Raw genomic sequence first — 14,633 nt, 5'->3', positions numbered from 1 at the left:
GAAGACATGTTTTAATTATGAAGTAATGTGTGTAAAGCCTTTGAATTCAGGCTGTAACACACCAATGAGGCATAAGTTAAGGGGTATGAATACTTTCTGAAGGCAGCATATGTGTAGAGTTTAGAAAAGGAGATATGCAGGTCACAGAGCTCAATACACAACAGTTCCATTTGTTCATGGATAATACAGAGTATGACATACTACATCCAGTAACCACGAAGACATAACAATGATTTTAAAGTTAAATCTTTATTCATGACAACCACACCTAATGCTTAAGTCCACTCACTGACTAAGGACTTTACTCAAGAAACAAACTGAGTAAAATAAAAAATATATATTTTTAAACTTTATTAAATAAACTTAGGAAATTACTCCTTCTTGCCTAAATGTATTTCCCTGGAACCCTGAAAATGTGGTGTTGACAATAACCACACTTGAAATGAAGGAGGATTGTGTGTATGGTCTATGACATTTCCCTTAGAACTACACTGAACAAAAATACAAACGCAACATGTAAAGTTTTGGTCCTATGATTCATTAGCTAAAAAAATAAAATCTCAGAAATGTTCCATATGCACAAAAAGGTTATTTCTCTCATATTTTGTGCAAAACTGTGTTTCCACCCCTGTTAGTAAGCATTTCTCCTTTACCAAGATAATGCAGCCACCAGACAGGGGTGGCATATCAAGAAGCTAATTAAACAGCCTGATCATTACACAGGTGCACCTTGTGCTGGGGACAATAAAAGGCCACTTTAAAATGTGCAGTTGTCACACAACACAATGCCACAGATGTCTCTAGTTTTTAGGGAGCGTGACATTGGCATGCTGACTGCAGGAATATCCACCAGAGCTGTTGCCAGAGAATTGGATGTTCATTTCTCTACCATAAACTGCCTTCAATGTTGTTTTAGACAATTTGGCAATCTGTCCAACCGTCCTCACAACCGCAGACCATGTGTAACCGCTCCTGCCCAGGACCTCCACACCCGGCTTCTTCACCTGGGGGGTGCTGAGGAGTATTTCTGGACTGTAATAAAGCCCGTTTGTTAGAAAATCTCATTCAGATTGGCTGGGCCTGGCTCCCCATTGGCTGGGCCTGGCTCCCCATTGGCTGGGCCTGGCTCCCCAGTGGCTGGGCCTGGCTCCCCAGTGGCTGGGCCTGGCTCCCCAGTGGCTGGGCCTGGCTCCCCAGTGGCTACACCCCTGCCCCCCAGTGGCTACACCCCTGCCCAGTCATGTGAAATCCATAGATTAGGTCCCAATTAATTTATTTCCATTGACTGATGATTATATAAACTCAGCAAAAAAAGAAAAGTCCTTTTTTTAGGACCCTGTCTTTCAAAGATGATTCGTCAAAATCCAAATAACTTCACAGATCTTCATTGTAAAGGGTTTAAACACTGTTTCACCATGCTTGTTCAATGAACCATAATTAATGAACATGCACCTGTGGAACGGTCACTAAGACACTAACAGCTTACAGACCATAGGCAATTAAGGTCAGAGACAAACATTTAGGACACTAAGAGGCCTTTCTACTGACTCTGAAAAACACAAAAAGAAAAATGATGCCCAGGGTCGACTGCTCATCTGCGTGAATGTGCCTTAGGCATGCTGCAAGGAGGCATGAGGACAGGTTGCCAGGGCAATAAATTGCAATGTCCGTACTGTGAGATGCCTAAGACAGCGTTACAGGGAGACAGGACGGAGAGCTGATCGTCCTCGCAGTGTCAGACCACGTGTAACAACACGTGCGCAGGATCGGTACATCCGAACATCACACCTGCGGGACAGGTACAGGATGGCAACAACAACTGCCAGAGTTAGACCAGGAACGCACAATCCCTCAGTCAGTGCTGACTGTCCGCAATAGGCTGAGAGAGGCTTGACAGGTCTTATAGGCCTGTTGTAAGGCAGGTCCTCACCAGAAACAACTATGAGCACCAACCCACCGTCGCTGAAACAGACAGGACTGACAAAAAGTGCTCACTGACGAGTCGCGGTTTTGTCTCACCAGAGATGGTCAGATTTGCGTTTATCGTCGAAGGAATGAGCGTTACACCGAGGCCTGTACTCTGGAGAGGGTTCGATTTGGAGGTAGAGGGTCTGTCATGGTCTGGGGCGGTGTGTCACAGCATCATCGGACTGAGCTTGTTGTCATTGCAGGCATTCTCAATGCTGTGCGCTACAGGGAAGACATCCTCCTCCCTCATGTGGTACCCTTCCTGCAGGCTCACCTTGACATGACCCTCCAGCATGACAATGCCACCAGCCATACTGCTCGTTCTGTGCGTGATTTCCTGCAAGACAGCCATGGCCAGCGAAGAGCCTGGATCGCAATCCCATTGAGCACGTCTGGGACCTGTTGGATCGGAGGGTGAGGGCTAGGGCCATTCCCCCACAGAAATGTCTGGAAACTTGCAGTTGCCTTTGTGAAAGAGTGGGTTAACATCTCAATGCAAGAACTGGCAAATCTGGTGCAGTCCATGAGGAGGTGCACTGCAGTACTTAATGCAGCTGGTGGCCACACCAGATACTGACTGTTACTTTTGACCTCCCCTTGTTCAGGGACACATTATTCCATTTCTGTTAGTCACGTCTGTGGAACATGTTCAGTTTATGTCTCAGTTGTTGAATCTTGTTATGTCCAGACAAATATTTACACATGTTAAGTTTGCTGAAAATAAACGCATTTAACAGTGCGAGGACGAAATTGTTGCATTTATATTTCTGTTCAGTATAATAACCCAAGTATGAGGAGAGTGGGATCACATGGAATGCTTAACAGGGGATTCCCTGGTAACCTGAGCACTTATGGTAATTGGTTGCATGCTTAATTGATTGGTTGTCCAGTTCTTTGATTGGTTTGTGGTTGTTGTGTTGGTCGGTAGGCTGCTGTGATAGGTTGGCTGATGTGGTTCATTGATGATGCGTTGCATTGGCTTGCCCTTAGTCACAGATTTAGGATCAGTTTGCCTCCTCAAATCCTTACTTAACCATTGGAGGGGGGTAAACACAAAACTGACCGTAGAGCTGTGTCTGGGAAGATTGCTGGCGCCTTGTGGGGCCAACTGTAGCAGAGTTAGCGGAGGGATGGTAAGCTTGGCGGTAGCCTCACTTGCGGGGCTGGTGGATTTGTTGGGTGAGGTGCTGGTTCTGGGGCATCTTGGTGACAGACGGCTGGGGCTTCTGGTGAGCTACCTGGGCTGCCGCCGGGGTGAAGTCCTTATCACCCTGAGAACACAACCACACACATCCACTTAGTACAGGTGTGTTACAGTACAAAAGGTGTTCACACACACACACATATCTACATATTTTCCTCAAGCTGATCAGCCCTCAGACTACAGGCCTTTTAGTCAGAGCCCTATAGCTTCAATACATCACACTGGCCTTAGTGCTCCTCCAAGCATCCAGCAGCACCTGTGTGTGGTGTCTATCACTTGTATGTCTACATGCAGTCTCTCCTGGTGTGCAGATCTGTTTGACCCCCAGTCTGTTCTAAATATTCTGTCTCTCTGATTAATTACCACAGGGATGCTGTGTGTGAGTGTGTGTACACACACAGTAGAATCCAGTACAGAGACCTAGGAGAGTAAATCCATTTGATTTCAATCACTTTTTGACTGAACCCCTTTTGATTTGAACTAATCATTCCATACATATTTTCCCATTGTAGAAGTCCTCAGAACGTGACCTTTTGGACCTTAGAGATAAAAGGTGCTGAAAGTTGAGCCATTTTGCATTCCCCGCCTGCCATGAGACATCTATGTCTTCATCACTGGAAAAGATAAACGGCTGAGATTGACATCATTTTAAAAGCTTACAAACAGGGTTGTCAAACTATTTAAATATATATAATATATATAAGTAAAAATGTAACCTTAAATAGGTAAATTATCAAAAAATAATGTTGTAGCTTAGAACCTATTTTACATCATATGAGGTTATGTTGTGCTCGCCATCGGTTGAGATACATGCCCCCGACACACAACTGCTCAAAAGTTTTAGGACACCTACTCATTCAAGGGTTTCTTTATTTGTACTATTTTCTACATTGTAGAATAATAGTGAAGACATCAAAACAATGCAATAACACATATGGAATCATGTAGTAAGCAAAAAAGTGTTATACAAATAAACAAATCTTTTTTATATTTGATATTCTTCAAACAGCCACCCTTTGCCTTGACAGCTTAGCACACTCTTGGAATTCTCTCAACCAGTTTCATGTTAACTGGAATGCATTCCAATTAACAGGTGTGCCTTGTTAAAAGTTCATTTGTGGAATTTCTTTCCTTCTTAATGCGTTTGAGTCAATCAATTGTGACAATGTAGGGGGGGTATATAGGAGGATTGTGATACAATTACAATACTACTGAATAAACTTATTTTAACTTAATATAATACATCAATAAAAATCTATTTAGCCTCAAATAAATAAACATGTTCCATTTGGTTTAAATAATGCAAAAACAAAGTGTTGGAGAAGAAAAAAGAAGTGCAATATGTGCCATGTAAGACAGCTAACGTTTAAGTTCCTTGCTCAGAACATGAGAACATATGAAAGCTGGTGGTTCCTTTTAACATGAGTCTTCAATATTCCCAGGTAAGAAGTTTTAGGTTGTAGTTATTATATTAATTATAGGACTATTTCTCTCTATCCCATTTGTGTTTCATTAACCTTTGACTATTGGATGTTCTTATAGGCACTTTAGTATTGCCAGTGTAACAGTATAGCTTCCGGCTAAGGTGTATGTAATCTTCCAACTTCAACTGTATGTTGATTTGTTTAACACTTTTTTGGATACTACATGATTCCATATGTGTTATTTCATAGTTTTGATGTCTTCCTATTATTCAACAATGTAGGAAATAGTCAAAATAACTCTGTTTGTATACTTTAAAATTATAATCAAACTCAACCTTTTCCAGTGATGAAGACATGGATGTCTCATGTTAGGGTGGGGTATGCAAAACGTGTTAACTTTGAGCTTTCTGACCACTTCTTCCATGGGCAGACGTATGGAAAGTGGTTTAAATCAAAAAAAGGGATTGCTATCAAAAAAAGTGATCGAATTCAAAATGGAGGAGTGTCCCTGGAGTGTCTACCCACATGGTCTAAACCCTCGATCTGAAGTTCCATGAACCCAGCCCACAAATACACATCCTCCCTTCGATACCACGATGCCACATCCCATCAAAACCAAACGCATTTACTTCTTACAATCCATTGCATTGCTTCACATGTAGTGCTGTAGTTAAGACTAAAGAACTTGATTGATCTTCTCTCTCTCAGATTGTGCGCCGCCCTATCGGCCCAGTGTTGTCTGGGTTAGAGTTTGGCTGAGGTAGGCCGTCATTGTAAATAAGAATGTGTTCTTCACTGACTTGCATAGATTAAATAAAGGTCCAATAAAAAAGAGAAGGCACGGCCCTAATAAGGGTTAGTACACAAGGCCATTAATAACATAGGGTGAGGATCAGAGTCAACCTACAGACAGAGGATGAAAGTATAACTCATAAAAACAAACTGCCCCTCTTCATAATCTCCCGCTCACTCTCTTTCCCGCTCTCCCCCAGGAGAATTGTGTAGCGTTCCAGAAGAGTACTGTAGTGTATAACAGTGGTGTAGTCATAATATCTGTTGGATAAGAGAGTTGTGCTGGCTGTGAATGACTCACCAGCTTCAAATCTCTAGGAAATGCTAACACAGCAGTATAGAGAATACACACACACCACACATGCACGCACACACTTTTATATATCATATCTGTGTGTCTGTGCATGCATGCGATCTAATGTTGTGCAATGTATATTTGTGAATGTTTCAGTTTAAGACCATAACTCCTATAGATCTGAAAGACCTACGATCAAGGGAGCTAGGGGTGTGGCAGACATCATTAACCAGGTTAGAAGGCCTGAATCTGGGCATGACACCACTCAGACCCCTTTATACAGTCCACTGGAGGTGGTAGAATAAAACTCCTGTATCAGTTCTCTAGGTCACTAGCATACATCCTAATCTCTATAAGGAAATCTATGTGGTGTATTTTCCTGGAAATTAGTCAATGTTGTCTTGGTTTGTATGTAAACATAAATAAATAAATGCATGGATTGATATTATGGTGCAGTAGGGAGACCAGATGGAAGGTTACATCATCTATATAAACCTCTGGATATACGGACGGGAATGCAAGCGCAAGCACTCACACACAGTGGAATAAGATCAAACTAGGATGGCAATGTATATGAGGTAGGTATATAAATATATAAGAGAGAGAAAGGAAGGGATGGGGAGTGTATCAGCGCGAGGGAGAGAGAAAGGAAGGGATGGGGAGTGTATCAGCGCGAGGGAGAGAGAAAGGAAGGGATGGGGAGTGTATCAGCGCGATGGAGAGAGAAAGGAAGGGATGGGGAGTGTATCAGCGCGAGGGAGAGAGAAAGGAAGGCATGGGGAGTGTATCAGCGCGAGGGAGAGAGAAAGGAAGGCATGGGGAGTGTATCAGCGCGAGGGAGAGAGAAAGGAAGGCATGGGGAGTGTATCAGCGCGAGGGAGAGAGAAAGGAAGGGATGGGGAGTGTATCAGCGCGAGGGAGAGAGAAAGGAAGGGATGGGGAGTGTATCAGCGCGAGGGAGAGAGAAAGGAAGGGATGGGGAGTGTATCAGCGCGAGGGAGAGAGAAAGGAAGGGATGGGGAGTGTATCAGCGCGAGGGAGAGAGAAAGGAAGGGATGGGGAGTGTATCAGCGCGAGGGAGAGAGAAAGGAAGGGATGGGGAGTGTATCAGCGCGAGGGAGAGAGAAAGGAAGGGATGGGGAGTGTATCAGCGCGAGGGAGAGAGAAAGGAAGGGATGGGGAGTGTATCAGCGCGAGGGAGAGAGAAAGGAAGGGATGGGGAGTGTATCAGCGCGAGGGAGAGAGAAAGGAAGGGGAGTGTATCAGCGCGAGGGAGAGAGAAAGGAAGGGATGGGGAGTGTATCAGCGCGAGGGAGAGAGAAAGGAAGGGATGGGGAGTGTATCAGCGCGAGGGAGAGAGAAAGGAAGGGATGGGGAGTGTATCAGCGTGAGGGAGAGAGAAAGGAAGGGATGGGGAGTGTATCAGCGTGAGGGAGAGAGAAAGGAAGGGATGGGGAGTGTATCAGCGTGAGGGAGAGAGAAAGGAAGGGATGGGGAGTGTATCAGCGTGAGGGAGAGAGAAAGGAAGGGATGGGGAGTGTATCAGCGTGAGGGAGAGAGGAAGGAAGGGATGGGGAGTGTATCAGCGTGAGGGAGAGAGAAAGGAAGGGATGGGGAGTGTATCAGCGTGAGGGAGAGAGAAAGGAAGGGATGGGGAGTGTATCAGCGTGAGGGAGAGAGAAAGGAAGGGATGGGGAGTGTATCAGCGTGAGGGAGAGAGAAAGGAAGGGATGGGGAGTGTATCAGCGTGAGGGAGAGAGAAAGGAAGGGATGGGGTGTTTATCAGTGTGAGGGAGAGAGACTGAGAATGTGTGTGCTATAGAGAAATGTATGTGTGTGTTTGAGAGATGGAATGAGAGGTGGAGAGAGATGTACACTATGTACAGAGAGACATCTCTTTCTCTCTCCATAGGAATGCAATATAAATGAGTGGAATTTAGTTCAGTTTACCAAACCTCAACAAATATAAATCTGAGGCAGTAAGGCCTTGATCAGGGAGATGTAGAACCCCTCTCTCAGGTCATCTCAGTGGGAGAATATAATCTCTGCAGCTGCCCCCTGGTTCGTCAGGCTTTATTTAAGGCTGTCGCAGCCTGCAGGTATGGCAGCACAGACAAATAGAGAATAAAAAGGCAAGCCTAGATGTACAGAGAGAGCTAGTAGAGACCCCAGAGGGGTGAGCTTAGATGGGGGTAAGCATGGTGTGAGTGGAAAGGGTGGGGGTAAATGGCAATATCCTAGGGGCCAGGGTAGGCTAAGCTTAGTGTGTGTGTGCGTTGGTGAAGAATCCAGTCCGATGTGATATCTGGTATCTCTCTCCAACAATCTGTGTTCAGTGCTAACACGACGCTAGGAGCCGTCTTGCCCCATCTGACCCTGTCAAGGACATCTGGGTGGGTCACACACACACACACACACACACACACAGTTTGGTCTTACCTTTGTAACCACTCCTGACACGACCACAGTGGGCTTTGGTGGGCTAGAGACAGAAAGAGGGGTTAAACACATCAGACTCCTACCTCAATGTCAATTATTAGACGAGACACGATCACATTTTGTTGAGATGAAATGCCTGATGAATGTATGCCCGTGTCGATGTCAGAAACACTGACCATCAACTCTGGAGTTTCTCTTACAGGGGGTTATAAAAGACAGAAACAGAAAGTGCTTCTGTTTGATCCAATTGAACAAACATACACAGACGGCGAGAGAAAGAGACCTCCGTGAGCTCATTCACAGTACTGTGATGCTGTGGATCTGCCTGCCACCCTGCTAAATGACGATCATTAATACTGGACTGGTTCTACACTGCAACTCACACAGTAGGGGAGAGGGAGGAAAGGAAGGGAGGGGGGGGTGATGAGGGGAGGGGAGAGAGAGATCCCGAGATGGAAATGGACCTTGACATGAGAAACGAGTCCTGTCTGATGTAACAGCAGAACCATTACCGGAGGTGAAAAGCTGTCCTCAGCTTCTACCTCTGGAGGTTTGGGCAGGGCAGCAGAGAGACTTAACGTAGCATACACAATTAAGGTAGCCTACATATTGTCGCTAGCGTCCTTGGTACAACACCAGCAGCCTTGTCAAGACGTTAATGACTGACAGACACAGGCCCACTTCGCTGCAGTATACCTGTGTATTGGAGTACTTCACTTAAAGTAGCCTAAACATTATCTTCAAGTAATGTCAACATGTTATTACAATCTAACTACACTGGTATGAGAGCAATTTAATCTGTGAGAAAACGAGTTCCTCTGAGATTAGAGGATTGAGGCGCAGGTAGTCAGTCGTCTGGAGTGCAGATAGACAAGATGAGGGGAAAGAAAGACAAAAAGAGGGGATAAAGAGAAATAATTGTATTTGTCATATACACGGGTTTAGCAGATGTTATTGCGGGTGTAGTGAAATGCTAGCGGGAGAGAGAGGGATAGAGAGAAATAGAGTGGGGGAGAGCAAGAGCGCGAGATGAAAAAAAAGAGCTTCAGAGTTAGGGTTGGTCCCGCCCCTCAGGCTGTGTACAGGAAGTGCTTATGGCGATGCTTGTTGCCTTTACTGTATACTTCTCTCCCTTTCCTCCCATCTCTCCATCTAGGTCTAAATTGTATATGACAGGCGTTCCCTTGGTGACCTCGCTTCACTGGCTGCTATACAGCATCCACCTGCTCTCAGAGTGGACACAGGCATGCACGCAGGACACACACACACTAACCTTGCTCTTAAATGAGCGACTGAAGGAAAGCCAGAGCAAGAACCAAGATGACCGCATCATAGAGGATTTCTACTGCATTTCACATGGGCACTTTCACTGCTGCCTCTGATCTCTCCAGAGGACCCGGGGCAGGAGCTGTTATGGCAACCTCCCTCTTCAGGCTGGGGCATAGGGTGAGCCAATACTTTAAACCTCTTTTGCTCTTTACTTTCCCTGTGTCCATGCCACAATTCCTGCTTGCTCCCAAGGACCGGCCAAAGAGAGGAGCGAGAGCCACAGCTCAGTTTGAACGTTTATACAAAATGCTCACCGTGTTGCTCAACAGGTTTTGGAGAGTACACACAGAGGTAAACGCAACACACACAATGTGGTGTAAATATTTCACCTGGATAAACAGACATTGCTCAACAGTCGAGACCCAGAGCAGATCTTAGTGGGGGGGCATGAAGCACCACGCATTTTTCCAACAAAGTATAGCCTCAAACATATACGAGTCCTATATTGACAACCTGAAAGGCCACTCAGCAAGGAAGAAGCCACTACTCCAAAACCGCCAGAAAAAAGCCAGACTACGGTTTGCAACTGTACATGGGGACAAAGACCGTACTTTTTGGAGAAATGTCCTCTAATCTGATGAAACAAAAATAGAACTGTTTGGCCATAAAGACCGTCGTTATGTTTGGAGGAAAAAGGAGGAGGCTTGCAAATCTAAGAACACCATCCCAACTGTGAAGCACGGGGGTGGTAGCATCGTGTTGTGGGGGTGCTTTGCTCCAGGAGGGACTGGTGCACTTCACAAAATAGATGGCATGAGGTAGGGAAATTATGTGGATATATTGAAGCAACATCTCAAGACATCAGTCAGGAAGTTAAAGCTTGGTCACAAATGAGTCTTCCAAATGGACAATGACCCCAAGCATACTTCCAAAGTTGTGGCAAAATGGCTTAAGGACAACAAAGTCAAGGTATTGGAGTGGCCATCATAAAGCCCTGACCTAAATCCTATAGAACATTTGTGGGTAGAACTGAAAAAGCGTGAGCGAGCAAGGTGGCCTACAAACCTGACTCAGTTACACCAGCTCTGTCAGGAGGAATGGGCCAAAATTCACCCAAATTATTGTGGGAAGCTTGTGGAAGGCTACCCGAAACATTTGACCCAAGTTAAACAGTTTAAAAGCAATGCTACCAAATACTAATTGAGTGTATGTAAACTTCTGACCAACTGGGAATGTGATGAAATAAATTATTCACTCTACTATTATTGTGACATTTCACATTCTTAAAATAAAGTGGTGATCCTAACTGACCTAAGACAGGGAATTTTCACTGAGATTAAATGTCAGGAATTGTGAAAAACTGAGTTTAAATGTATTTGGCTAAAGGTGTATGGAAACTTCTGACTTCAACTGTATGTATGTGCACAGGTACAGTGGCTTGTGAAAGTATTCACCCCCCTTGGCATTTTTCCTATTTTGTTGCCTTTCAACCTGGAATTAAAATAGATTTTTGTGGGGGGGTTGTATCATTTGATTTACACAACATTCCTGCCACTTCAAAAAATGCGAAATATTTTTTATTGTGAAACAAACAAGACAAAAAAACAGAACTTGAGCGTGCATAACTATTCACCCCCCCAAAAAGTCAATACTTTGTAGATACACATTTTGCAGCAATTACAGCTGCATGTCTCTTGGGGTGTCTCTACAAGCTTGGCACATATAGCCACTGAGATTTTTGCCCATTCTTCAAGGCAAATCTGCTCCTTCAAGTTGGATGGGTTCCGCTGGTGTACAGCAATCTTTAAGTCATATCACAGATTCAATTTGATTGAGGTCTGGGCTTTGACGAGGTCATTCCAAGACATTTAAATGTTTCCCCTTAAACCACTCAAGTGTTGCTTTAGCAGTATTCTTAGGGTCATTGTCCTGCTGGAAGGTGAACCTCCATCCCAGTCTCTAATCTCTCAAACATGCAAAAATTCCCTGTACTTAGCACCATCCATCATTCCTTCAATTCTGACCATTTTCTCAGTCCCTGCCAATGAAAAACATTGCCACAGCATTCTGCTGCCACCACGCTTCACTGTGAGGATGCAGTTCACAGGGTGATGAGAGGTGTTAGATTTGCACCAGACATACTGTTTTCCTTGATGGCCAAAAATATAAATTTTAGTCTCATCTGACCAGAGTGCCTTCTTCCATATGTTTGGGGAGTCTCCCACATGCCCTTTGGTGAACACCAAACGTGTTTGCTTATTTTTTTCTTTAAGCAATGGCTTTTTTCTGGCCACTCTTCCGTAAAGCTCAGCTCTGTAGAGTGTACGGCTTAAAGTGATTCTATGGACCAATCTCTGCTGTGGAGCTTTGCAGATCTTTCAGGATTATCGTTGGTCTCTTTGCTGCCTCCATTATTAATGCCCTCCTTGCCTGGCCGTGAGTTTTGGTGGGCGGCCCTCTCTTTGCAGGTTTGTTGTGGTGCCATATTCTTGCCATTTGTTAATAACAGATTTAGTGGTGCTCTGTGGGATGTTCAAAGTTTCAGATAGTTTTTAGAACCCAACCCTGATCTGTACTTCTCCACAACTTTGTCCATGACCTGTTTGGAGAGCTCCTTGGTCTTCATGGTGCCACTTGCTTGGTGGTGCTCTGGGGACTTTCAGAACAGATGTGTGTGTGTGTGTGTGTGTGTGTGTGTGTGTATATATATATACTGAGATCATGTGACACTTAAAGTCCACCTGTGTGCAATCTAACAAATTATGTGACTTCTGAAGGTAATTGGTTGCACCAGGTCTCATTTAGGGGCTTCATAGCAAAAGGAGTGAATACATATGCACGCTCCACTTTTCCATTTTTTTTAACTATTCTGTGTGTGTGTTTGTGTGTTACCTAGGCTCCTCCACAAACTCCTCGTCGTCCTTGTCCTTGACAGGAGGCGGCTCAGGTGGAGCTGCTCCCTGGTGCTTCTGCACGATCCTCATCCCCCCTGCCTTCACTGTCACACACAATGAATTCACATCAACACATCTTTATCACTGTTATACATTAACACCTACACACATTAGGCAGTTTTTCCAAAACTCGGTCCCGGGGACCCCAAAGGCTGCGCGTTTTGTTTTTGTTGCCCTAGCACAACACCGCTGATTCAAATAATCAACTCAGCATCAAACTTTCATTATTTTTATCAGCTGTCTGGTGCTAGGGCAAAAAACAAAATATGCAGTTCCCCAGGACCGAGTTTGGGAAATGCTGCATTAGGGTAGTGTGGACAAAAGGCTGAGGCGAAAAGGAAAAAAAATCCCTTCGCCAAAGCCGTAAAATGAACCACAGACAGTCAGATAATCAGATAGCCTAAAAGGCTACAGGCCCACCTGCAGAAGAGGTGGACTTAGTCAAAAACAATACTTAAGGTATTCACATATAATCCTCTTTAAAATAACCGATCTCAGTCCTCATTAAAGTGAACTCTGGGGTTAAAAAACACACTAAAGAACTCTGTTCTCTTCGCATTCACATTGCCCTTGAATGAGGACTCAACTCTTCTGCCAGTTCCCAACCAACTATTTTGTGGTTTGAGTCCTCTTTGCCTTCACATTGCTATGTTTAGAAAGGAACCAAGATCTTTTTCCAACATTCACTCAATGCACTCTGGGTTTTTACAATGTGCAGGAAAAGTCATTCCATCTGGTCAGAAAGCTATATGCCTACTTACATTTTGGAAGCAAAGAAATTGCATTTAGTTAAAAGATGCCAATCATCATAATCAGAAGATACCAATAATATTGACATGTTAATAGTAACAGAATAAATAGCAAAAGAATAACTGCAGATTAAATAATGCTGTAATTGAATGTTGTAAGAGCTACAATTTATTTTTGTACCCTGTTGTCTTCACACTATTCAAACTCCACAATCAATAAACATCTTATGAAGCTCTCTTAGCCTATATATCACATACTGTAAACAAATAACCTAAAAACTCATATTTTGGCATTTCTGTGCATCCTTGACAATTGCTAATCAATATCCCAAAACAGAACACGTTTAGTTTCTCCGAACCCACAAAATCTTCTCTCAATTGTGACACCAATGTGAGGGGTTATGGCAGGGGAAACAGTGTTGCAGTAGACTAGTGTGTGGTGCTGGAATAATGACAAACGGACATGGGGAGCTTTGTGTTCACATTGCCCGAAAAAAAAGGAAAACCGGACTGAGGATTTCAAGCAAATCAAACTCAGACCCCCTCTCAGTCTCAGTTCGTTTCGCTTCTGGGACTCGAGGGGTCTGAGTTCCTTTGGAACGTTCACATTGGACAAAAAATTAAGCGAACCCTACTAAATTAACAAAAATTGTATGAAAACACCCTTAGAGTAATTTAAGACAAGCCATATCCTACTAATGAGATCATGTCTTTTCACCACCTGGCAGTCCTAGCAACATTAGCTAGTAGCTACTTGTAATCTTTAGTCAGTTATGGCTATGTGCCCTACTTTCTATGTCCACGTAGGCTACTCCTTAGGACTGTTATCAGATCCCCCACATAGACTTTAGCTACATAGCCTGGATGCCAGTCTGTTTCTGCTCTCTTGCCAACTCCTTATGGAATTGTCATGTCAAACCTACAGCAATAAGTGGAATGACAACCTAACAGACTGGCACCCAGGCTTCATACGGTAGCTTCCACTATACTAACTAGGCCACAATAGAAGATACAGGCCTAGGATTGATGGCGCACCGGCAATAAAACATTGGCAACATGTGCAACGTTAGATCTCAATGTACAGGCGTAATGCGTTATTAGGGAAATCAGACTTAGCGACAGGCAACAAAAATATATATATTTCGTAAGCTTTCAGATGTCGTTCTACCGCACACAAATGTTAGTCTAGCTACTTGAGTAGTGTGTATCTAACTAACGTTGCCCAACACAATTATTGACATAGGCCTAATGCGTATGCAGTGATACAATGTCAGTTGAACCATGAAAACAAAAGCGATGTTTGTGCTGTAAAAAGCAAAATAAGGTTTAATACCAGCCGGGAGATGTCCTCCTTTGGTCTCGATTCTTTCCTTCGGAGGAGAAGACATCTGTAATCTAATTTATATATTTCGGAAGAGTGAAAAACGCTCGTTTAGATCTATTTTTCTGGGGAAAACAGCAGCAATAGACTTCAGTCCAGTTCGTCAACGTGGCTTTTTTGTTTGGCAACGGGGCATGATGAGGACAGAGAAAAAATCA

General features: G+C 44.0%; 1 protein-coding gene across 1 annotated transcript; it reads right to left on the bottom strand.

The window, feature by feature from the left end:
• Positions 1 to 230: 230 nt before the first annotated feature.
• dap (death-associated protein) lies at positions 231 to 14,633 on the bottom strand. The gene is made up of 4 exons (XM_020509021.2): positions 14,428 to 14,633; positions 12,284 to 12,389; positions 8,123 to 8,165; positions 231 to 3,239 (listed from the first exon to the last, which is right to left on the bottom strand). Exons 1-4 carry the CDS (start codon positions 14,480 to 14,482, stop codon positions 3,120 to 3,122), a joined length of 324 nt encoding a protein of 107 aa, XP_020364610.1. The 5' UTR covers positions 14,483 to 14,633; the 3' UTR covers positions 231 to 3,119.

Source organism: Oncorhynchus kisutch, linkage group LG18 (assembly GCF_002021735.2).
Source record: "Oncorhynchus kisutch isolate 150728-3 linkage group LG18, Okis_V2, whole genome shotgun sequence".
Lineage (NCBI taxonomy): Eukaryota > Metazoa > Chordata > Actinopteri > Salmoniformes > Salmonidae > Oncorhynchus > Oncorhynchus kisutch.
Note: the sequence above shows the minus strand (reverse complement) of the source record. Positions and strands in the feature narration are given on the sequence as shown.